The sequence below is a fragment of the Rattus norvegicus genome, chromosome 4 (assembly GCF_021556685.1).
Source record: "Rattus norvegicus strain SHRSP/BbbUtx chromosome 4, alternate assembly SHRSP_T2T, whole genome shotgun sequence".
Classification (NCBI taxonomy): Eukaryota; Metazoa; Chordata; class Mammalia; order Rodentia; family Muridae; genus Rattus; species Rattus norvegicus.
Window position 1 is genome coordinate 99886390 of NC_141537.1, and position 23650 is coordinate 99910039.

At 37.5% G+C, this 23650-nt stretch overlaps 1 non-coding gene and 1 gene segment (V, D, J or C); both read left to right on the top strand.

The window, feature by feature from the left end:
• Positions 1-10691: 10691 nt before the first annotated feature.
• LOC102548737 (immunoglobulin kappa chain variable 12-41-like) lies at positions 10692-11192 on the top strand. The segment is given in 2 exon segments: positions 10692-10740; positions 10870-11192. Coding segments are annotated over 2 exon segments (372 nt in total).
• A 6807-nt stretch (positions 11193-17999) lies between these two features.
• Positions 18000-18103, top strand: LOC120102585 (U6 spliceosomal RNA). Its single transcript, XR_015687427.1, has one exon. It is a non-coding gene; the product is annotated as a U6 spliceosomal RNA (small nuclear RNA).
• The last annotated feature ends 5547 nt before the right edge of the window (positions 18104-23650 follow it).

Below are 23650 nucleotides of genomic sequence, written 5' to 3' on the forward strand. Positions count from 1 at the left end.
AGGGTTTACCAATTTACACTTTCATAACTATTTGAAATTTAGTGAGGTACTATAACTCTATCCAAGAGAAAGCCTTCATCAATGCTGGTCTCTGTCTTCATGGTGAAGAACTAATCCATAGAGTCAAATTTGACTATCACCTCTTTTTAGGATACAGAGTATTGGTATAATATTATTTTACTTAATTTTTGTAGATTATGTAGCACTGTGGAAGATGATGTGCTTAGCAAAATCCACTAATATAATAACATTGCAAAAATTTGAAATTACAATGAAGGGTCTTTATTATATTACCTAAATCATAGATTAAGAATATTGTATAATCTAGGCTTTACACTTTAAAATTTGAAATATACTCAAACATATATAATCACATAGAGGTGTCCTAAACTGCATTCATGTATATAATGATACAATAATATTTTTATTATTCTATTATTAAATTATTATAATAATTTTATAAATTTTTAAAAGATTATCTTAAGACATTACATGTTCAATATAATCCTTCCTTTAGATTTCACATGATCAACTATTCCTTCACTGGTCTCGGTAACGTTACTTTTTGCTTGACCCATAGGTATTTCAGCAGTAGTAGCAACAACACTTAGGGAGGCATATGAACACTGATGAAAACTCACAAAGTTCCATAATAACTTAGGTATTTGAAATAACCTAAAATTTATTATAATGAAGTGTTATAAGAGTTAGGTATATTTTTTTATTAACTTGAGTATTTCTTATATACATTTCAAGTGTTATTCCCTTTCCCGGTTTCCGGGCAAACATCCCCCTCCCCACTCCCCTTCCTTATGGGTGTTCCCCTCCCAACCCTCCCCCCATTGCCGCCCTCCCCCCATAGTCTAGTTCACTGGGGGTTCAGACTTAGCAGGACCCAGGGCCTCCCCTTCCACTGGTGCTCTTACTAGGATATTCATTGCTACCTATGGGGTCAGAGTCCAGGGTCAGTCCATGTATAGTGTTTAGGTAGTGGCTTAGTCCCTGGAAGCTCTGGTTTCTTGACATTGTTGTACTTTTGGGGTCTTGAGCCCCTTCAAGCTCTTCCAGTTCTTTCTCTGATTCCTTCAACGGGGGACTTATTCTCAGTTCAGTGGTTTGCTGCTGGCATTCGCCTCTGTATTTGCTGTATTCTGGCTGTGTCTCTCAGGAGCGATATACATCCGGCTCCTGTCGGTCTGCACTAGTTTGCTTCATCCATCTTGTCTAATTGGGTGGCTGTGTATGTATGGGCCACATGTGGGGCAGGCTCTGAATGGGTGTTTTAATCTTTGCCTCTCCCTTCCCTGCCAAGGGTATTCTTTTTTCTCATTTAAAGAAGGAGTGAAGCATACACATTTTGATCATCCGTCTTGAGTTTCGTTTGTTCTAGGGATCTAGGGTAATTCAAGCATTTGGGCTAAAAGCCACTTATCAATGAGTGCATACCATGTATGTCTTTCTGTGATTGGGTTAGCTCACTCAGGATGATACTTTCCAGTTCCAACCATTTGCCTACGAATTTCATAAACTCGTTGTTTTTGATAGCTGAGTAATATTCCATTGTGTAGATGTACCACATTTTCTGTATCCATTCCTCTGTTGAAGGGCATCTGGGTTCTTTCCATTTTCTGGCTATTATAAATAAGGCTGCGATGAACATAGTGGAGCACGTGTCTCTTTTATATGTTGAGGCATCTTTTGGGTATATGCCCAAGAGAGGTATAGCTGGATCCTCAGGCAGTTCAATGTCCAATTTTCTGAGGAACCTCCAGACTGATTTCCAGAATGGTTGTACCAGTCTGCAATCCCACCAACAATGGAGGAGTGTTCCTCTTTCTCCACATCCTCGCCAGCATCTGCTGTCACCTGAGTCTTTGATCTTAGCCATTCTCACTGGTGTGAGGTGAAATCTCAGGGTTGTTTTGATTTGCATTTCCCTTATGACTAAAGATGTTGAACATTTCTTTAGGTGTTTCTCAGCCATTCGGCATTCCTCAGCTGTGAATTCTTTGTTTAGCTCTGAACCCCATTTTTAATAGGGTTATTTGTTTCCCTGCGGTCTAACTTCTTGAGTTCTTTGTATATTTTGGATATAAGGCCTCTATCTGTTGTAGGATTGGTAAAGATCTTTTCCCAATCTGTTGGTTGCCGTTTTGTCCTAACCACAGTGTCCTTTGCCTTACAGAAGCTTTGCAGTTTTATGAGATCCCATTTGTCGATTCTTGATCTTAGAGCATAAGCCATTGGTGTTTTGTTCAGGAAATTTTTTCCAGTGCCCATGTGTTCCAGATGCTTCCCTAGTTTTTCTTCTATTAGTTTGAGTGTGTCTGGTTTGATGTGGAGGTCCTTGATCCACTTGGACTTAAGCTTTGTACAGGGTGATAAGGATGGATCGATCTGCATTCTTCTACATGTTGCCCTCCAGTTGAACCAGCACCATTTGCTGAAAATGCTATCTTTTTTCCATTGGATGGTTTTGGCTCCTTTGTCAAAAATCAAGTGACCATAGGTGTGTGGGTTCATTTCTGGGTCTTCAATTCTATTCCATTGGTCTATCTGTCTGTCTCTGTCCCAATACCATGCAGTTTTTATCACTATTGCTCTGTAATACTGCTTGAGTTCAGTGATAGTGATTCCCCCTGAAGTCCTTTTATTGTTGAGGATAGCTTTAGCTATCCTCGGTTTTTTGTTATTCCAGATGAATTTGCAAATTGTTCTGTCTAACTCTTTGAAGAACTGGATTGGTATTTTGATGGGGATTGCATTGAATCTCCAGATTGCTTTTGGTAAAATGGCCATTTTTACTATATTAATCCTGCCAATCCATGAGCATGGGAGATCTTTCCATCTTCTGAGGTCTTCTTCAATTTCTTTCCTCAGTGTCTTGAAGTTCTTATGGTACAGATCTTTTACTTGCTTGGTTAAAGTCACACCGAGGTACTTTATATTATTTGGGTCTATTATGAAGGGTGTCGTTTCCCTAATTTCTTTCTCGGCTTGTTTCTCTTTTGTATAGAGGAAGGCAACTGATTTATTTGAGTTAATTTTATACCCAGCCACTTTGCTGAAGTTGTTTATCAGCTTTAGTAGTTCTCTGGTGGAACTTTTGGGATCACTTAAATATACTATCATATCATCTGCAAATAGTGATATTTTGACTTCTTCTTTTCCGATATGTATCCCCTTGATCTCCTTTTGTTGTCTGATTGCTCTGGCTAGAACTTCAAGAACTATATTGAATAAGTAGGGAGAGAGTGGGCAGCCTTGTCTAGTCCCTGATTTTAGTGGGATTGCTTCAAGTTTCTCTCCATTTAGTTTAATGTTAGCAACTGGTTTGCTGTATATGGCTTTTACTATGTTTAGGTATGGGCCTTGAATTCCTATTCTTTCCAGGACTTTTATCATGAAGGGGTGTTGAATTTTGTCAAATGCTTTCTCAGCATCTAATGAAATGATCATGTGGTTCTGTTCTTTCAGTTTGTTTATATGATGGATCACGTTGATGGTTTTCCGTATATTAAACCATCCCTGCATGCCTGGGATGAAGCCTACTTGATCATGGTGGATGATTGTTTTGATGTGCTCTTGAATTCGGTTTGCCAGAATTTTATTGAGTATTTTTGCGTCGATATTCATAAGGGAAATTGGTCTGAAGTTCTCTTTCTTTGTTGTGTCTTTGTGTGGTTTAGGTATAAGAGTAATTGTGGCTTCGTAGAAGGAATTCGGTAGTGCTCCATCTGTTTCAATTTTGTGGAATAGTTTGGATAATATTGGTATGAGGTCTTCTATGAAGGTTTGATAGAATTCTGCACTAAACCCGTCTGGACCTGGGCTCTTTTTGGTTGGGAGACCTTTAATGACTGCTTCTATTTCCTTCGGAGTTATGGGGTTGTTTAACTGGTTTATCTGTTCCTGATTTAACTTCCATACCTGGTATCTGTCTAGGAAATTGTCCATTCCTTGAAGATTTTCAAGTTTTGTTGAATATAGGTTTTTATAGTAAGATCTGATGATTTTTTGAATGTCCTCCAAATCTGTATTTATGTCTCCCTTTTCATTTCTGATTTTGTTAATTTGGACGCACTCTCTGTGTCCTCTCGTTAGTCTGGCTAAGGGTTTATCTATCTTGTTGATTTTCTCAAAGAACCAACTTTTGGTTCTGTTGATTCTTTCTATGGTCCTTTTTGTTTCTACTTGGTTGATTTCAGCTCTGATTTTGATTATTTCCTGCCTTCTACTCCTCCTGGGTGTATTTGCTTCTTTTTGTTCTAGAGCTTTTAGGTGTGCTGTCAAGCTGCTGACATATGCTCTTTCCTGTTTCTTTCTGCAGGCACTCAGCGCTATGAGTTTTCCTCTTAGCACAGCTTTCATTGTTTCCCATAAGTTTGGGTATGTTGTATCTTCATTTTCATTAAATTCTAAAAAGTTTTTAATTTCTTTCTTTATTTCTTCCTTGACCAGGTTATCATTCAGTAGAGCATTGTTCAATTTCCACGTATATGTGGGCATTCTTCCCTTATTGTTATTGAAGACCAGTTTTAGGCCGTGGTGGTCCAATAGCACGCATGGGATTATTTCTATCTTTCTGTACCTGTTGAGGCCCGTTTTTTGACCAATTATATGGTCAATTTTGGAGAAAGTACCATGAGGAGCTGAGAAGAAGGTATATCCTTTTGCTTTAGGATAGAATGTTCTATAAATATCCGTTAAGTCCATTTGGCTCATGACTTCTCTTAGTCTGTCGACATCACTGTTTAATTTCTGTTTCCATGATCTGTCCATTGATGAGAGTGGGGTGTTGAAATCTCCCACTATTATTGTGTGAGGTGCAATGTGTGTTTTGAGCTTTAGTAAGGTTTCTTTTACATATGTAGGTGCCCTTGTATTTGGGGCATAGATATTTAGGATTGAGAGTTCATCTTGGTGGATTTTTCCTTTGATGAATATGAAGTGTCCTTCCTTATCTTTTTTGATGACTTTTAGTTGGAAATTGATTTTATTTGATATTAGAATGGCTACTCCAGCTTGCTTCTTCTGGCCATTTGCTTGGAAAGTTGTATTCCAGCCTTTCACTCTGAGGTAGTGTCTGTCATTGTCTCTGAGGTGTGTTTCCTGTAGGCAGCAGAATGCAGGGTCCTCGTTGCGTATCCAGTTTGTTAATCTATGTCTTTTTATTGGGGAGTTGAGGCCATTGATATTGAGAGATATTAAGGAATAGTGATTATTGCTTCCCGTTATATTCATATTTGGATGTGAGGTTATGTTTGTGTGCTTTCATTCTCTTTGTTTTGTTGCCAAGACGATTAGTTTCTTGCTTCTTCTAGGGTATAGCTTGCCTCCTTACGTTGGGCTTTACCATTTATTATCCTTTGTAGTGCTGGATTTGTAGAAAGATATTGTGTAAATTTGGTTTTGTCATGGAATATCTTGGTTTCTCCATCTATGTTAATTGAGAGTTTTGCAGGATACAGTAACCTGGGCTGGCATTTGTGTTCTCTTAGGGTCTGTATGACATCAGTCCAGGATCTTCTGGCCTTCATAGTTTCTGGCGAGAAGTCTGGTGTGATTCTGATAGGTCTGCCTTTACATGTTACTTGACCTTTTTCCCTTAGTGCTTTTAATATTCTTTCTTTATTTTGTGCGTTTGGTGTTTTGACAATTATGTGACGGGAGGTGTTTCTTTTCTGGTCCAATCTATTTGGAGTTCTGTAGGCTTCTTGTATGCCTATGGGTATCTCTTTTTTTAGGTTAGGGAAGTTTTCTTCTATGATTTTGTTGAAGATATTTACTGGTCCTTTGAGCTGGGAGTCTTCACTCTCTTCTATACCTATTATCCTTAGGTTTGATCTTCTCATTGAGTCCTGGATTTCCTGTATGTTTTGGACCAGTAGCTTTTTCCGCTTTACATTATCTTTGACAGTTGAGTCAATGATTTCTATGGAATCTTCTGCTCCTGAGATTCTCTCTTCCATCTCTTGTATTCTGTTGGTGAAGCTTGTATCTACAGCTCCTTGTCTCTTCTTTTGGTTTTCTATATCCAGGGTTGTTTCCATGTGTTCTTCCTTGATTGCTTCTATTTCCATTTTTAATTCCTTCAACTGTTTGATTGTGTTTTCCTGGAATTCTTTCAGGGATTTTTGTGTCTCCTCTCTATGGGCTTCTACTTGTTTATTTATGTTTTCCTGGAATTCTTTCAGGCATTTTTGCGATTCCTCTCTGTAGGCTTCTACTTGTTCTCTAAGGGAGTTCTTCACGTCTTTCTTGAAGTCCTCCAGCATCATGATCAAAAATGATTTTGAAACTAGATCTTGCTTTTCTGGTGTGTTTGGATATTCCATGTTTGTTTTGATGGGAGAATTGGGCTCCGATGGTGCCATGTAGTCTTGGTTTCTGTTGCTTGGGTTCCTGCGCTTGCCTCTCGCCATCAGATTATCTCTAGTGTTACTTTGTTCTGCTATTTCTGACAGTGGCTAGACTGTCCTATAAGCCTGTGTGTCAGGAGTGCTGTAGACCTGTTTTCCTCTCTTTCAGTCAGTTATGGGGACAGAGTGTTCTGCTTTCCGGTGTGTAGTTTTTCCTCTCTACAGGTCTTCAGCTGTTCCTGTGGGCCTGTGTCTTGAGTTCACCAGGCAGCTTTCTTGCAGCAGAAAAGTTGGTCTTACCTGTGGTCCCGGGGCTCAAGTTCGCTCGTGGGGTGCTGCCCACGGGCTCTCTGCAGCGGCAGCAACCAGGAAGACCTGTGCCGCCCCTTCCGGGAGCTTCAGTGCACCAGGGTTCCAGATGGTCTTTGGCTTTTTCCTCTGGCGTCCGAGATGTGTGTGCAGGGAGCAGTCTCTTCTGGTTTCCCAGGCTTGTCTGCCTCTCTGAAGGTTCAGCTCTTCCTCCCACGGGATTTGGGTGCAGAGAACTGTTTATCCGGTCTGTTTCCTTCAGATTCTGCTGGTGTCTCAGGCAGGGGCCCTGCCGCTCCTGGGCCCTCCCCCACGGGAGCCCAGAGGCCTTATAGAGTTTCCTCTTGGGCCAGGGATGTGGGCAGGGGTGAGCAGTGTTGGTGGTCTCTTCCGCTCTGCAGCCTCAGGAGTGCCCACCTGACCAGGCGGTTGGGTCTCTCTCTCACAGGGTCTCAAGAGTTAGGTATATTAGTTTTATACTTGGCTAGTACTTTTTCGAGTCTACATGGTTTAATTTGAACTAACTCAAATTGCAGATTGAAAGTTTCCATAAGGAATAAGCAATAAATCCTATAATAGATTAACTTTTGAATCTACGTTTAATATATTATCATTTTTGTTTCTCAACTGACTTCAAAAATTAGTCTTTTTTTATCAAATCCAGGACTCATATAGAACTGTATGACCTTAAATTTGTAGTAGAGGATGACATTGAAGTTCTAGAATTACTGCTTTCTACTTTCAAAGGCTGGGACTATAGGCGTCATCACGAGGCCTTGTTCATGCAATGCCCTTAACTATTTTTTAATACTAGGCAAAAACTCCATCAATTAAGATAAATCCCAGTACATTATTTTCTTCTTCCTTAGTATCAAGAATTAGACTGCATCTATATAGATATGTGTGTGTGTATGTGTGTGTTCTACATGTATTTATTCTTCCTCATAGTTTTGCCTACACATTATTCTTCCTAATAGTTTTGCTGTATATTCACAGGAAGAAACAGGCTCAGATTCAGTTCATTATTTTTCCTGAGCACATTAAAATTACTATTAACGATGGTTCTGCTTTTTCTTGGGCCCAGCAAGAAGAAAGACTCAACTTTATCTTCATTTTTGCAATCTCTCCAGCATGGGGAGGATATAATACAGGTCTATCCAAGAAAGATCACCAGAGTCTGGGCTGGTATCTAGTATCAATCACTGTAAAACTAAGAACAAGAGAAGTTTCTAGTTACTTTCCTGTTCACTTGTCATCCAGCATTTTCTCCTTGTCTTTACCTACTTTTGTGAGAATGGTCTGGGCACATTTCATCCCTACATTTAGTAATGGGAGACTAGAGATCCTAGCAATTCTTTGTGTTGTAGATGTAAAAACACCTGTCCTAGTCCAATGGCCCTGAATAATTACCTTCCTTGGCAGAAGGGTAAGTGTAACACCTCTTTTATTTTCCATTCATCTACCATAATCCACTACAGTGTTGCTGAAGCAGCAGGATTGTTTATCATAAACTGGAGAGAAGATGCTTGTTGACATCTACTAATTTCAATGTTAAAAATATAAAGGCCATGGAATGAAACCACATCAGCAAATATCTAAGAAAAAGGTTACCCTGAACCACAGACTTGAAGTTTGACTTCCACTCTGACCTCAACAGATCATTAAAGGATGTGAGAAGAGGCAAGGCTATTGAGAAATCCTTTTTTTTCATTTTTGGTGGGGTTTTCTGTCTTGATTATTGCTAATGGTATTAATCTAGTGAAATGATACTTTTCCCTCTACTTTTTCAAATTATTTACTACCAACATTGAAATAAGTTACCCTTTTGATGGATTCCCTATATTTGAGAGTGTGATATAATTGCTTAATGAAAACATACATGTGTGAATAGATGCATGATAATGGGTAGAAACAGGGTATGGGTCATAATTTGTCTCTATGGAAGACTCTTGTATGTACCCTGTTTAACAAGCACTATAAAACATACGTTAGTCACACTTTTCATCAATTTTCAGGTTAATTATTTATAAAATATATTCCAACACATCTTCTTGATACTAACTTTGTCACCAATATCATTTTCAGGCCTCTCATGGGTATCATCAGCCTGGAAAATTTTACATCCTACAGAATGATTACACATACATGCAAACTCTTTCCATTCATTGGATCATGGAGACTCACACTCAATCCACCATAGCTTTACTCCCAATTAGGATCTACTTGGTACCCATTATGGTATCTCCCTGTGTTTACCTTCTATCTTCACTTCTGTACATGCTTCTCTCACCAAAGAGATTCAGTTCCTTTGTTCAGAAATTAAATTAAGATTCATCTCTTCTTAGTTTCTGGAGAAGGCGTGATGCCCATAGCATATGCAAGTAGAACAATTGTATATTCAAAAACAGGGATGATATTACTGATAGAAAACTAATATTCTTAAAAGTCAATACATTGCATTAATATGCAATAACTCAGGTACAATAATGTGAAGCCTCACAGAAATATTGGGTTTAGATATAATCCCAGCCTAATCTAGGTAAAGAGCTCATACACATAGATTGAAGGAGAGATACCCATGAATTTCTCTGCTCTTGATGTCAGTAGTTCTTGGGTAGCTTCTCTGTCAAAAATAGTGTAAAATAAGACTGTTTTCCTGAAAAAAATTAATGTTATGAAAGCTCCTGCCCTTCTGCACAAACCATGTCTTCCAGTATTTTTCTATTATTCTTCTGGGAATCATTGTTATCAAAATGATCCTTGCTGAGTTCCATGGGGAGTTGTGTAGATCAATTATGTGGATACATCTGCAACCTTTTCCATACACAAGGCTTGGAAACGATTTGGAAGAGTAGAGTTGAAATACTGTAAGAATCAAAAGATTGGGGAGTTTTCTCTGAGATTGTATCTCCTATGAATATCAGAAGATATACCTGAAAAATCTCACCTAAATAACTGCCCAACAGTGAGCTGAAAAAAGGAGGACACTTCTGAACTGGCCAAACTGGATGGGATAAACCCCATATGCTCTCAGTTCTACACAATGAAATATACACAACTGGCTAAAGCTAGGAGCAGGAGAGGTCTTCCTCTCCAGGGCAGAGCACAACCAATTGATTGAATGTCCAATAATGATCAACCCTGTATATACATATACATATATATATATATATATGTGTGTGTGTGTGTGTGTGTGTGCATGTGTGTGTTTGTGTGTGTGCATGTGTGTGTTTGTGTGTGTGCATGTGTGTGTCTGTGTGTGTGTGTTTGTGTATGGGTGTGTGTGTGTGTCTGTAACATTATACTAACTCAATAGTTTATAGATAAGAATATGTGTGTATGTGTGTCTGTGTGTGAGAGTGTGTGTGTGTGTGTGAGTGTGTGTAAGTATATTTAATTATGCAGTAATAATTAATGGAAAAAGAGGTGATGAATTAAAAGTAGAGGAAGAATGTATATTTGGGAGATTTAAGAGGGAAGAAATAAAAGAGACAAAATTTATTATTAAAATTCAAACTCACATATAAGTAGAAAAAAAAAGATGAAGCTACACCACCTCAATAACCTTCACAGGTAAATATGAATTTGCCCTATAACCATTTATATACTGTTTAAAATTTACGGTAGATTCCAGGCTCAGCTATAAGAGAAATACAACAGAAAATCTTATAAGGAATATGACAAAAATCAAAACAATATGCATCTAATAGCCTGGTGATTCGTTGTTATTGTTGTTGCTGCTGCTGCTGCTGCTGTTGCTGCTACTGCTGCTGCTGCTGCTGCTATCCAAAATGGAGCACATTCTCTACAAATAAACCCAAATAAACTTGTACTGGCTCTCTGATCTAAAACATAAGAGGACCACAGTCCTCTTGAGGCACTGACCTGACCAGTGCCATGGCCATTCCTACAGTTTCCTGATTTGCATGTGCTCAGAGGCCAGCCCACTGCTCAGTCGACTTCTTTATAGTCAGGTCTCATCCTGTGCTGGAGTCAGCTTCACACATGTTACACAGAAACATGAACGTGCCCACTCAACTCCTTGGGTTGCTGCTACTCTGGCTTACAGGTAAGGAAGACTGAATAAACTGAAAATTTATACTGATCAGTGCGGTAAGTGCTCCATTGATGGTCTCCATAAATCTGTCTTATACCAAGATGAATTATATGGCAATTCTTTTTCAATTTTCAATCTCAGGTGGTAAATGTGACATCCAGATGACACAGTCTCCTGCCTCCCTGTCTGCATCTCTGGAAGAAATTGTCACCATCACATGCCAGCCAAGCCAGGGCATTGGTAATTACTTATCATGGTATCAGCAGAAACTGGGGAAATCTCCTCAGCTCCTGATCCATAGTGCAACCAGCTTGGCAGATGGGGTCCCATCTAGGTTCAGCGGCAGTAGATCTGGCACACAGTATTCTCTTAAGATCAACAGACTACAGGTTGAAGATACTGGAATCTATTACTGTCTACAGATTTCTAGTACTCCTCCCACAGTGATTCAGGCCATGACATAAACCACCCAGGGAAGCAGAAGTGAGAGCCCACTCTATTGCAAATGCTTCTTCTGGTGTCTCTGGCTGCTGAGACTTTTTCCCTTAGGCTAAATTCAAAGGTCAACGTGATCCTTTTGCATGAGGATCAGAGTAATTTTCATATCCTAATTTTTTTTCCAAAAATGAGCATTAAAACAGGGAATGCTTCTCATAGTTCCCAAGGGGGAAAAAAAAACTTCCCACACACACACACACACTCACACACACAAATACACACACACAGATGGGGGGGCAGAGAGGGAGAGAGGGAGTGAGAGAGAGAGTCCTTGGTACCACCATCTAAGAATTTGGCAGGTTTTTGACATTGTGCTAGGAGGGAAGAAGGCTCAATATGAATACAGCTGAGGAATATGTTCTTTGTATCTTTATGAGTCTCATTAAGACCCGGAATACAGTAACCATGGGACCTTTGTTTATGCTTTTTTATTTTCATCTTTATTAACTTGGGTATATCTTATTTACATTTCAATTTTTATTCCCTTTCCTGGTTTCCAGGCCAACATCCCCCTATCCCTTCCCCTTCCTCTTTTATATGGGTGTTCCCCCTCGACATCCTCCCCCCATTACTGCCCTCCAACCAAGAGTCAGTTCACTGGGGGTAAGCCTTAGCAGGACCAAGGTCTTCCCCTTCCACTGGTGCCCTTACTAGGCTATTCATTGCTACCTATGCATTTGGAACCCAGGAACAGTCCATGTATGGTCTTTGGGTAGTGGCTTAGTCCCTGGAAGCTCTGGTTGGTTGGCATTTTTGTTTATATGGAGTCTCAAGTCCCTTCAAGCTCTTTCAGTCCTTTCTCTGATTCTTTCAAAGGGAGTCCCGTTCTCAATTCAGTGCTTTGCTACTGGCATTCCCCTATGTATTTGCCATATTCTGGCTGTGTCTCTCAGGAGAGATCTACATCCAGTTCCGGGCAGCCTGCACTTCTTTGCTTCATCCATCTTATTTAGTTTGGTGGCTGTTTATGTTACTCATGTTCTAATTCCTTATTTTAAAACACTTACTTCATTTAGGTGGCTTTTCTTTTCTTTTTCTATATGCATTCCAACTGATGCTGATACCAATAAAATCAGGTATATAAACTTCTATTCTTAGTAATGCCTCTGACATTATGCTGATATAGTGAAGATTTAGGTGTAAAGCCACATCCTTGTGCTCCAAAACCATGTCTCCCTGCCTGCGGCCCCATTTGCTACCATGTAGAAAATGGGTTAATTCTCTTAAAACAAACATTCAAAGATTAAATACTGTCTTTTATGAATTACCTTGTCTATACATACATACATTGCTGTCACAGCATTGGAAATGCAGATGAGTTATTTGCCTTCCTAATAAGGACAGAAATGAACAAATAGGTAATGGAGGAAAATCTCATCCTTTCCATGCATATGAGAGTTGACACCACGGCTGAGAATCATGTGATCAGGAAGCCTTACTTTCAGTAAAAAATGGACTTGAGATTCGAAGAATAATCTGTTCTCAGTGTGGCTGTCTGCCAGAGTAGCAGCAACTCCATTATCTGAGTGGGAGCACTCATGTCTGTGTGTAACTTATGTGAGGCTGATTCCTGCTTAGGGTGTGACATAAAATTTGGACATATAAAAGTTCACCTGAACTCTGTACAAAAACATTACATTAACCTTTATGTCTTAGCAACAGGAAACAGTTGCAGCATCTGGAAATCACAGAAGAAGAATTGTGGAAGCTTGTGCTCTCTCTTCTTCTTCCCTGGGTGGTTTATGCCATGGCTTGAATCACTGTGGGAGGATCACTGTATCCCTGTTGGCAGTAATATATTGCAGCATCTTCAGGATGTAGGCTGCTGATTTTGAGAGAAAACTGTGTGCCAGATCCACTGCCACTGAACATTGATGGGACATCATGTTCCAAAATATCTGCACCATAGATCAGGAGCTTTGGAGATTTCCCTGGTTTCTGCTGATACCCTGATAAATACCTGCTGATATCCTGACTTCCCTGTCATGTAATTGTGACAGTTTCTCCCAGAGATGCAGATAGAGAGGCAGAAGACTGAGTCATCTTGATATCACATCTTGCACCTGACATTGGAAATGGAAACAAATTCACACACAAATTATTCTCTCATATATAAGACGTTTATGGAGACCAAGGAGCACTAACAACAGCCATATGTGTAACATTACAATTTATTCAGTCTTCTTCACCTGTAAGCCAGAGCAGCAGCAACCCCAGGATCTGACTAGGAGCATTCATGCCTGTGTGTGACATGAGTGAGGCTGACTGTATCACAGGGTATGACCTGGCGATAAAGATGTCCTCACATCAGTGGGCTGTGCTCTGAGTCTATGCAAATCTTCAAAGGTAAGGAACAGCTGCAGGCATGTTAGTGATCTATTAAGAGGCCATGCACTTCTGATGGTTGAGATCAGAGAGAGAATATGGGTATATTTGTAGAGAGTATGCTCATCTTAAAAAGAACAGCTCCAGTCTGTGAGTTGCACTTATTTTGATTTCTGCCTGATTCAATGTAGAATTTCCTTATTATGTTTTCTTTCACGACCTAGGCTCACAGATATGAACTCATTCTGGTAAATAAATAAATAATTATATAGTCCTCTCATAGCTATTTGCATGTGTTATTGAGAAGATGCAGATACTACTTTTTCTAATTTTTATTTGTGAGATTGCATTTTAATTATGACATTTCTTCCTTTCTTCCCTCTGAATCTTAACAAATATTCCTATTTACTCCCTTTTAAATTCATAGCCTCTTTTTCATTATATTTTTATTTAATGCAAATAGGCATTTCTGATGACATGAATATTCCAAGATATCAACTGTTAATAATTCCATATACCCTTATTCACATGTAAATTTTCAGGTTAATTATGTGGATCCCGTGGAACTAGAGGGTTTTCAAGCCACCATGTGGATACTGATAATGAACCTAGGTCCTCTTCAAGAACAGTAAATCCTCTTAGTTGCTGAGACATCTTAAAACCATTCTCTGAAAATTACAACTTTATGTAGGCTATGGAGCTTTTATAAAAACATGTTTATAATTTCTGCATTTCTCATTGTGTCCTTAAAACTCACCTTCTGTGACATGTTTTATGGAATCATGGTTCAAAACATTCACATGCACAGCAATCATATGAAGTGTATTTATTTTCTACAGATGCTTAGACTTGAATTTATTGTTACACAGGTCCCAGGATCAGAAATGCTTCAGGAGGAAGACAATGAGTATGTGTGCTAAATCTGCCTAAAAACTGAGAGAGTCAACAGAGAATCCTTTATTTCTTTTTTTAATTAATGTTTTAGAGATTCTCACTATATTATAGTGTAACTTTCTAAAGTCTTATCAAAGAATTTTACATTTAATTTTATGCCAAATCTTCTCATTTACATCTCACCATAAAAATTGACCTCCTTTCATTTTCATACTGCTCTAGTTAGGACTTTGAGTACTATATTGTATAAGTAGTGAGAGAGTGGACAGCCTTGTCTAGTCCCTGATTTTAGTGGGATTGCTTCAAGTTTTTCTCCATTAAATTTGATGTTAGCTACTTGGTTGCTGTATAATGCTTTTATAGGTACAGTTGGGGGCCTTGAATTCCTGATCTTTCCAGTACTTTTGTCATGAAGGTGCGTTGAATATTGTCTCAGTGTCTAATTAAATGATCATGTTTTTTTTTCCTGGATTTTCTTCATATAGTGGATTACAGTTAAAGATTTCTGTATATTGAACTATTCCTGCATCCCTGGGATAAAGCCGACTTGATCATGATGGATAATTATTTGATGTTATCTTGGACTCAGTTTGCAAGAATTTTATTGAGTATTTTTTCATCGATGTTCATAGGGATATTGGTCTGAAGTTCTCTTTCTTTCTTCGATCTTTGTGTGATTCATGTATATGTGTAATTCTGGCTTCATAGAAGAAATAAGGTAGTACTCTGTCTGTTTCTATTTTGCGGAATAGTTTGGACAGTATTGTTGTGTGTTCTTCTATGAAGGTCTGATCGAATTCAGCACTAAACCCATCTGTTCCTTGGCTCTTTTGTTGGGGTTGTTGTTATTGTTTTGTGAGATTTTTAGTAACTGCTTGTATTTCTTTAGGAGTTATAGGGCTGTTTAGATGTTTCATCTGATCCTGATTTAGCTTTGGTACCTGGTATTTGTTGAGGGAATTGTCCATTTTCTCCTGAGTTTTAAGTTTTGTTGAATATAGGCTTTTGTAGTGGGTCCGATTTTTTTTTGAATTGTCTCAGATTCTGTTGATATATCTCCCTTTTCACTTCTGATTTTCTTAATTTGGTTACACATTCTGTGCCCTCTGGTTAATCTTCTTAATGGTTTATCATTCTTGTTGATTTTCTTAAAGAAACAGCTCGTGGTTTTGTTGATTCTTTGTATAGTTAGCTTTGCTTCTACTTGGTTGATTTCAGCCTTGAGTTTGATTATTTCCTGCCTTTTATTCCTCTTGTGTATATTTCCTTCTTTTTGTTTCAGTGCTTTCATATGTGCTATCAAGATGCTAATGTACGCTATCTCCTGGTACTTTTTGAAGGCACTCAGAGCTATGAGTTTTCTTCTTAGCTCTGCTTTATTTTTTCCACATAAGTTTGGGTATGTTGTTCGTTCATTTCCATTATATTCTAAAAAGTCTTTAATTTCTTTATTTCTTCCTTGACCAAGTAATTATTGAGTAAAGTTTTGTTGAACTTCAATGTACATGTGGGTTTTCTGTTGTTATTGTTGTTATTGAGGGCCAGCTTAGTCTCTGGTGATCTGATAGGGTGCACAAAATTAATTCAATCTTCTTATATCTATTTATGCCTGTTTTGTGCCCAATTTTATGGTAAATTTTGGGGAAAGTAGTGTGAGGTGCTAAGAAGAAGAAGGTATATCCTTTTGTTTTTGAATGAAATGTTCTATAAATCTTTGTTAAATCCATTTGTTTCATAACCTTTAACAGTTTTCCTATGTCTCTGTTTAATTTCTGTTTCCATGATCTGTCCATTGATGGGAGTGGGGTGATGAAATCTACTATTATCTTGTGAGGTGCAATGTGTGCTTTGAGCTTTAGTAAGGTATCTTTTATGAATGTAGTTGCCTTGCATTTGCTTCATAGATTAATAGGATTGAGAGTTCATGTTGGTGTATATTTTCTTTGATAAATATGAAGTTGATGAAGTTTGGTTAAAAGTCAATTTTATTCGATATTATAATGGCTACTTCAGGTTATTTCTTTGCACCATTTCCTTGAAAAGTTGTTTTTCAGTCCTTTACTATAAGACAGTGTCTGTCTTTGTACTGAGGTGTGTTTCTTGTATGCAAGAAAGTGCTGGGTCCTCTTTATGGATCTGGTTTGTCAGTCTATATCTTTTTATTGGGGAATTGAGTCCATCCATTTTAGGAGGTATTAAGGATAGTGATTGTTGCTTCCTGTTATTTTCGTTTTTAGAGGTGGAATTATGTTTGTGTGTGTCACTTATTTTGGTTTTGTTGCAAGGAGCTTATTCTCTTGATTTTGCTTGGGTGTAGTTTCCTTCCTTGAGTTGGACTTTTCCATCTATTATCTTTTGTAGGGCTGGATTTGTAGAAAGATATTGTGTAAATTTGATTTTGAGATTGAATATCTTGATTTCTGCATCTATATTAATTGAGAGTTTTGCTGGTATAATAGCTTGGACTGGCATTTGTGTTCTCTTATTCTCTGTATGACATCTGTGCAGGATCTTCTAACATTCATAGTCTCTGGTGAAAGGTCTGCTCTAGTTCTTATAGGTCTGCTTTTATATGTTGCTAGACCTTTTCCCCTTACTGCTTTTTTCTGTTTTGTGCATTTGGTGTTTTGACTCTTATGAGACAGGAAGAATTTCTTTTCTTTGTCAATCTATTTGGAGTTCTGTAGGCTTCTTGTATGTTTATGGGCATCTCTTTCTTTAGGTTAGGGAAGTTTTCTTAAATAATTTTGTTGAAGATGGGTACCGGGCCTTTAATTAGGAGTCTTCATTCTCTTCTATATGTATTATTCTTAGGTTTGAGCTTCTCATTGTGTCCTGGATTTCCTGGATGGTTTGGGCTAGGACCGTTTTGCATTTCACGTTATCTTTGATGGTTATGTGGTTGTTTTCTACTTCTGATATTCTGTCTTCTGTATCTCTTCTACTCTCTTGGTGATGCTTCCATCTAGGCCTCCTGATCTCTTCCCTAGGTTTTCTGTCTCCAGGTTTGATTTCCTTTGTGTTTTCTTTATTGTTTATATATCCATTTTTAAATTTTGGATGGATTTGTTTAATTCCTTCACCACTTTGGTTGTTTTTTCCTGTAATTCTTTATAGAATTTTTGTGTTTGCTCTTTAAGGGCTTCTAATGGTTTATTTGGATTGTCCCATAATTTTCTAAGGATATTATTTATGTCTTTATTAAAGTCCTCCATCATCATTATGAAATGTGATTTTTAATCCAAATCTTGATTTTCTGGTGAGTTTAGAAACCCAATATTTGCTTTGTTAGGAGAACTGGGCTCTGTTGATGCCAAGTAGTCTTGGTTTCTGTTGCTTAGTTCCCTGTGTCCGTCTCTGGACACACTAAATCAGTCCCTTTATACTATGGTGGAGTCTCATCTTCCAGTCATTCCATTGTCTTAAACCTAATGATACTACATTCCATCTATAATCTAATTTTTGAACTGCTGGTTAAAACTTCCTTGCATCCATAATGTATTATCTATAGAAATGTGTGAAATAATGAGATTTCTCAAAAGAAAATCACACTGGTGCTCATTTTGGTAGCACATATAGTAAAATTGTAACAGTACAGAGAATTATCATGGCCCCTACTCAAGGATGACACACTGATTCATGAAGCTTCCATATTTTTAGACAACTTCCCTAATCTAAAAAAGAGATGCCCATAAATATACAAGAAAACCACAGAACACCAAATAGATGGCACCAGAAATTAAATTCCCCCTGTCACAAAATAATTAAAACACCAAATGCACAGAAAAAAGAAAAAGTATTGAAAGCACTAAGAGAGAAAGGTCAAGTAACATATAAGAGCAGACCTATGAGAATTACACAAGACTTCTCAACAGAGTCTATAAAAGCAAGAAGATCTTTGGCAGTTGTCACACAGACACCAAGAGAACAAAATTGTGAGCACAGGCTACTATACCCATCAAAATTCTCTATTATCATAGAGGGAGAAAATAAGATATTCCATGACAAAACCAAACTTACACAATATCTTTCTACCAATCCAGTCCTACAGAGGAAAATAGAAAGAAAACTCTAAAACAAGAGGAAAACTACAGTCAATAAATACAAGAAACTAATCTTAAAACAAACCCAAAAGACAAGATCCACATAATCATTTTTCCACTTCTAACAACAAAATTAGTGGCAATCTTTGGTCCTTAATATTTCACAACATCAATGGACTCAATTCACAAACAAAAAGACATAAACTAACAGGCTCAATACATAAAGAGGACCCAACTTTTTGCTGGATACTGAAAACATATCTCAGTGATAAAGACAGATACTGCCCCAAAGTCAAAGGCAAAATTTTCCCAGGCAAATGCTCCCAAAAAATAAGCTTGGGTAGCAATTCTATTATCTAATAAAAATAGACTTTCAATAAAACAATATCAAAAAAGATGGAGAAGAACACTATATACTAATCAAAGAAATAATCCACAAAGATGAACTCCAAATTCTGAACAACTATGCCTCAAAAGCAGGGCACCCTCATTTGTAATAGAAATTTTACTGAATCTCAAAGCACACATTGAACCTTATAGTAATTGTAGGAGACTTTAACACCTCACTCTCATCATGGAAACAGAAACTAAACAAAGAGGTAGTGAAATTGACAAATGTTATGAACCTAATGAACTTAACAAATATCTATAGCACATTTCACTGAAAAAATAAAAAAGAATATACATTTGTCTCAGCATGTCAGGGTACTTTCTACAATATTAACCATATTTATTGGACACACAACAAAGGCTCAACCAATACAAGAAGATTTAAATAATCTAATGTATCTTGTCATATCACCATGGACTAAGACTGATCTGCAACAACAGTGAAAACAACAGAAATCCCACATACACAGGGAAGCTGAACAATTGTCTACTCAATGATAATTCAGCCAGGGAAGAAATGTGGAAAGAAATTAAAGACTTTTTAGAATTTAGCAAATATGAAGGCACGACATACAGAAATTTATGGTATACAATGAAAGCAGTGTTAAGAGGAAAATGCATAGGTGAGAGTGCTTTCATAAAAATAATTAGAGAGCATATACTAGCAGCATAATAGCACATGCAAGAGCATTAGAACAAAAAGAAAGAAACATATCCAAGAAGACTAGACAACAGAAAATAATCAAACTCAGGGCTGAAATCAATCAAGTAGGAACAAAGAGAGCTATACAAAAGTCCATAAAACCAAAAGGTGGTTCTTTGAGAAAATCAGCAAGATAGATAAAACCTTAGCCATATTAACAAGAGTACACAAAGACAGTATCAAAACTGACAAAATCAGAAACGGAAATTGAGACCTAACAGAAACTCAAGAAATAAAAAAAAAATATGAGATCCTATTACAAAAGCCTATAGTAAACAAAACTGGAAAATCTAGATGAAATGGATAATTTTCTAGACAAATACCAGTTTCCAAAATTAAATCAGGATCTGTTAAGCCATCTAAGCAGTCCCACAACCCCTTAAGAAATAGAAGCAATCATTAAAAGTCTCCCAAACAAAAATCCTTGAGACCACATGATTTTAGTGCAGAATTCTCTAAACCAATACTTCTTAAAACATTTCATAAAATAGAAACACAAGAAACACTACCCTATATGCTTTGTGAAGCCACAGTTACAGTGATACCTAAACAAAACATTGACCTAAAAAACAAAGAGATCTATAGATCAATTACCCTCATGAATATTGATGCCAAAATATTCAATAATATTCTTACAATTTGAATCCAAGAATGCATTAAAATGATCATCCAGCAAGACAAAGTAGGGTTCATCCAGGGATGCATGGATGTATCCATATACAGAAATCAATCAACAGATTCCACCATGTAAACAAAGTCAACGGAAAAAAATAAAACAACACATGATCATCACATTAGATGCTGAAAAGGTTTTTGACAATATAGAACACCATTTCTTGCCAAAAGTGTTGGAGAGAATAGAAATTCAAGGTCCTTTCCTAATTATAATGAAAACAATATACAGCAAGAAAATAGCTAACATCAAAAAAAAATGGGGCAATATTGAAGCAATCTCACTAAAATCAGGGACATGACAAGGCGGTTCACTCAACCCCATCTATTCAATATAGTACTTGAAGTTAGGGCAAGGGCAATTAGGCAACAAACGATGAAAGGGATACAAATGATGAAGAAGGAAGTCAAGATATTCCTATTTGCTGATAACATGGTAGTATGTATAAGAGAAACAAAACATCCACTGGAGAACTCCTATTGCTGATAAACAACTCCATCAAAGTGGCTGGATACAAATTGAACAATTTGACCTCAAACAAAAGGAAGCCTTTCATTACTCAAAGGATCAACTGACTGAGAAAAAAAAATCAGGGAAACTATGTCCTTTACAATAGTCACAAATAACGTGAAATATCTTGGTGTGACACTAACCAAGTGAGTGAAATATTTCTATGGCAAGAACTTCAAGATCTCTAAAGAAAGAAATTGAACAAGATTTGAGAATATGGAAGGGACTCCCATGCTTATGGATTGGCAGGATTAATATAATAAAAATTTCTATCTTACCAAAAGCAATCTAAAGATTCAATGCAATTCATACCAAAATTCAAACAAAATTCTTCACAGAGAAAGAAAGAACATTTCTCAAATTTATCTGGAATACCAAAAACCCGGGATAGAAAAAAAAATTCTTAACAATACAAAGAACTGCTGGGGCAATCAGCATCCCTGACCTCAAGCTATACTACAGAGCAATAGTGATAAAAACAGGATGGTATTTGTAAGGAGACAGGCAGATAGATCATTAGAATATAATTAATGACCCAGATATGAACCCACACACCTTTGTTCACTTGATTTTTGACAAAAGATCCAAAACCATCTGGAAAAAAGACAGCATTTCATTACGTTATGATGCTGGTTCAACTGGCAGTTAGCATATATAAGAATGCAATTTGATCCATTCTTATCTCCTTTTACAATGCTCAAACTCAAGTGAGTCAAGTGCTTGCTAAACAGGGTACATACAAGAGACTTCCATAGAGACAAATTATGACCCATACCCTGTTTCTACCCATTATCATGCATCTATTCACACATGTATGTTTTCATTAAGCAATTATATCACACTCTCAAATATAGGGAATCCATCAAAAGGGTAACTTATTTCAATGTTGGTAGTAAATAATTTGAAAAAGTAGAGGGAAAAGTATCATTTCACTAGATTAATACCATTAGCAATAATCAAGACAGAAAACCAGACATTATGAGTCTACTAGAAGAGAAAGTGGGAATGATTTCGAACATACTGGCACAGTGGAAAATTTCCTAAAAAAAATAAAATAAAATAAAATAAAAAAATAAAAAAAAAGCGGTGGCTTATGCTCTAATATCAAGAAACGACAAATGGGACCTCATAAAATTGAAAAGATTTTGTAAGGTGAAAGACACTGTCAGTAGGAGAAAATGTCAACAAAAACACTGGGAAAAGATCTTTATCAATCCTACATCTGATAGAGGATAAATACCCAATGTATACAAAGAACTCAAGAAGTTAGACTCCAGAGAACCAAATAACCACATTAAAGAATGGGGTGCAGATCTAAACAGAGATTTTACAACTGAGGAATCTCAAATGGCTGAGGAGCAATTACGGAAATGTTCAACAACCTTAATCATCAGGGAAACGCAAATTAAAAGGACCCTGAGATTCCACCTTATATTAGTCAGAATAGGTAAGATCAAAAACTCTGGTGACAACATATGCTGGCAAGGATGTGGAGACAGAGGAACATTCTTCCTTTGCTCGTGGGACTGCAAGCTCGTACAACCACCCTAGGAATCAGTTTTGTGGTTCCTCAGTAAGTTGATAATAATTTTAACTGTGGACCTAGCTATATCACTCCTGGGAATATACTCAAAAGATGCTTCAACATATAACCATGAGCCATGCTCTACCATATTTATAGCACCCTTCCTTATAATAGCCAGAAGCTGGAAACAACCCAGGTGTTCCACGTCATAGGAATGGATACAGAAAATGTGGTGCATTTACACAAAGGAGTACTACTCAGCTATTAAAAACAATGACTTAATGAAATTCTTAGGTGAATGATGAAAGAGAGAGTTTCTTCTTGAGTGAGGTAACTCAGTCACAAAAGAACACACATGGTATGTATTCACTGATAAGTGAATAATAGCCAAAAAGAAATTTGGAATATCCAAGATCAGAGAACATATGAAATGGAAAAAAAAGAAGACCACACCAATGTGTGGATGCTACAGTCCTACTGTGAAGGCAAAGAAAATACTCTTGGAAGTGCAGGGACAAAGAGTTGAGCAGAAACATAGGAAAGGTCATCTAGGGATTCTCTTCCTAAGATACCAAAACCAGACACTATTGCTGATGCAAAGAAGAGTTTGCCGACAGGAACCTGGTATAGCTGAGAGTGTCTGCCAGAGCCTGAACAATACAGATGTGAATGCACACAGCCAAACATTGGAGTGAGTATGGGGACCCCAGTGGAAGGTGCTGAAGGTGTTTTCAACCACTTATGAAGAACAACAGTATCAACCAAGCAGACCACTCAAAGCTCCCAGGTTCTAAACCACCAACAAAGGAGTACATATCCAGGGACCCATGGCATGTGTAGCAGAGGATGAGCCTATCTGACATCAATGGGATAGGATTGCCTTTGTCCTGTGGAGAATTGATGACCCAGGGTAGGGTAATGCTCAGGCCTTGAGACAAGTGTAGGTAGGCAGGTGGAGGAGCACCCTCATAAAGGCAAGAGGAAGGCAGCAGGGTATGAGTGGGGTTGGAGGTAAAACTACAGAGGGGATCACAACTGAAATGCCAATAAATAAACTAACCAATAAAAAATAAAAGAAAAATGAAGTCTAAAAGAAAGAAAGAAAAAGAAAAACACACTGTCACTAAGAATTTTGTTTAATTATAATACTATAATCAATGGTTGTGGTGTGTTATGTGTATTCACTCCTGAAGGATAAAGGGAAACCACTCACTAAGGTGGTATTCATTTAGTCTGAAGACAGCACAAGGGTCTTTTCCATGAAGGAGACAAGATGCACAGTAGATATGAAATTCACACTTAGTTTGCTTCATAGCTATATCTACGGTCCCAAATATAGAGATGATACGGTCTAGTGTCTC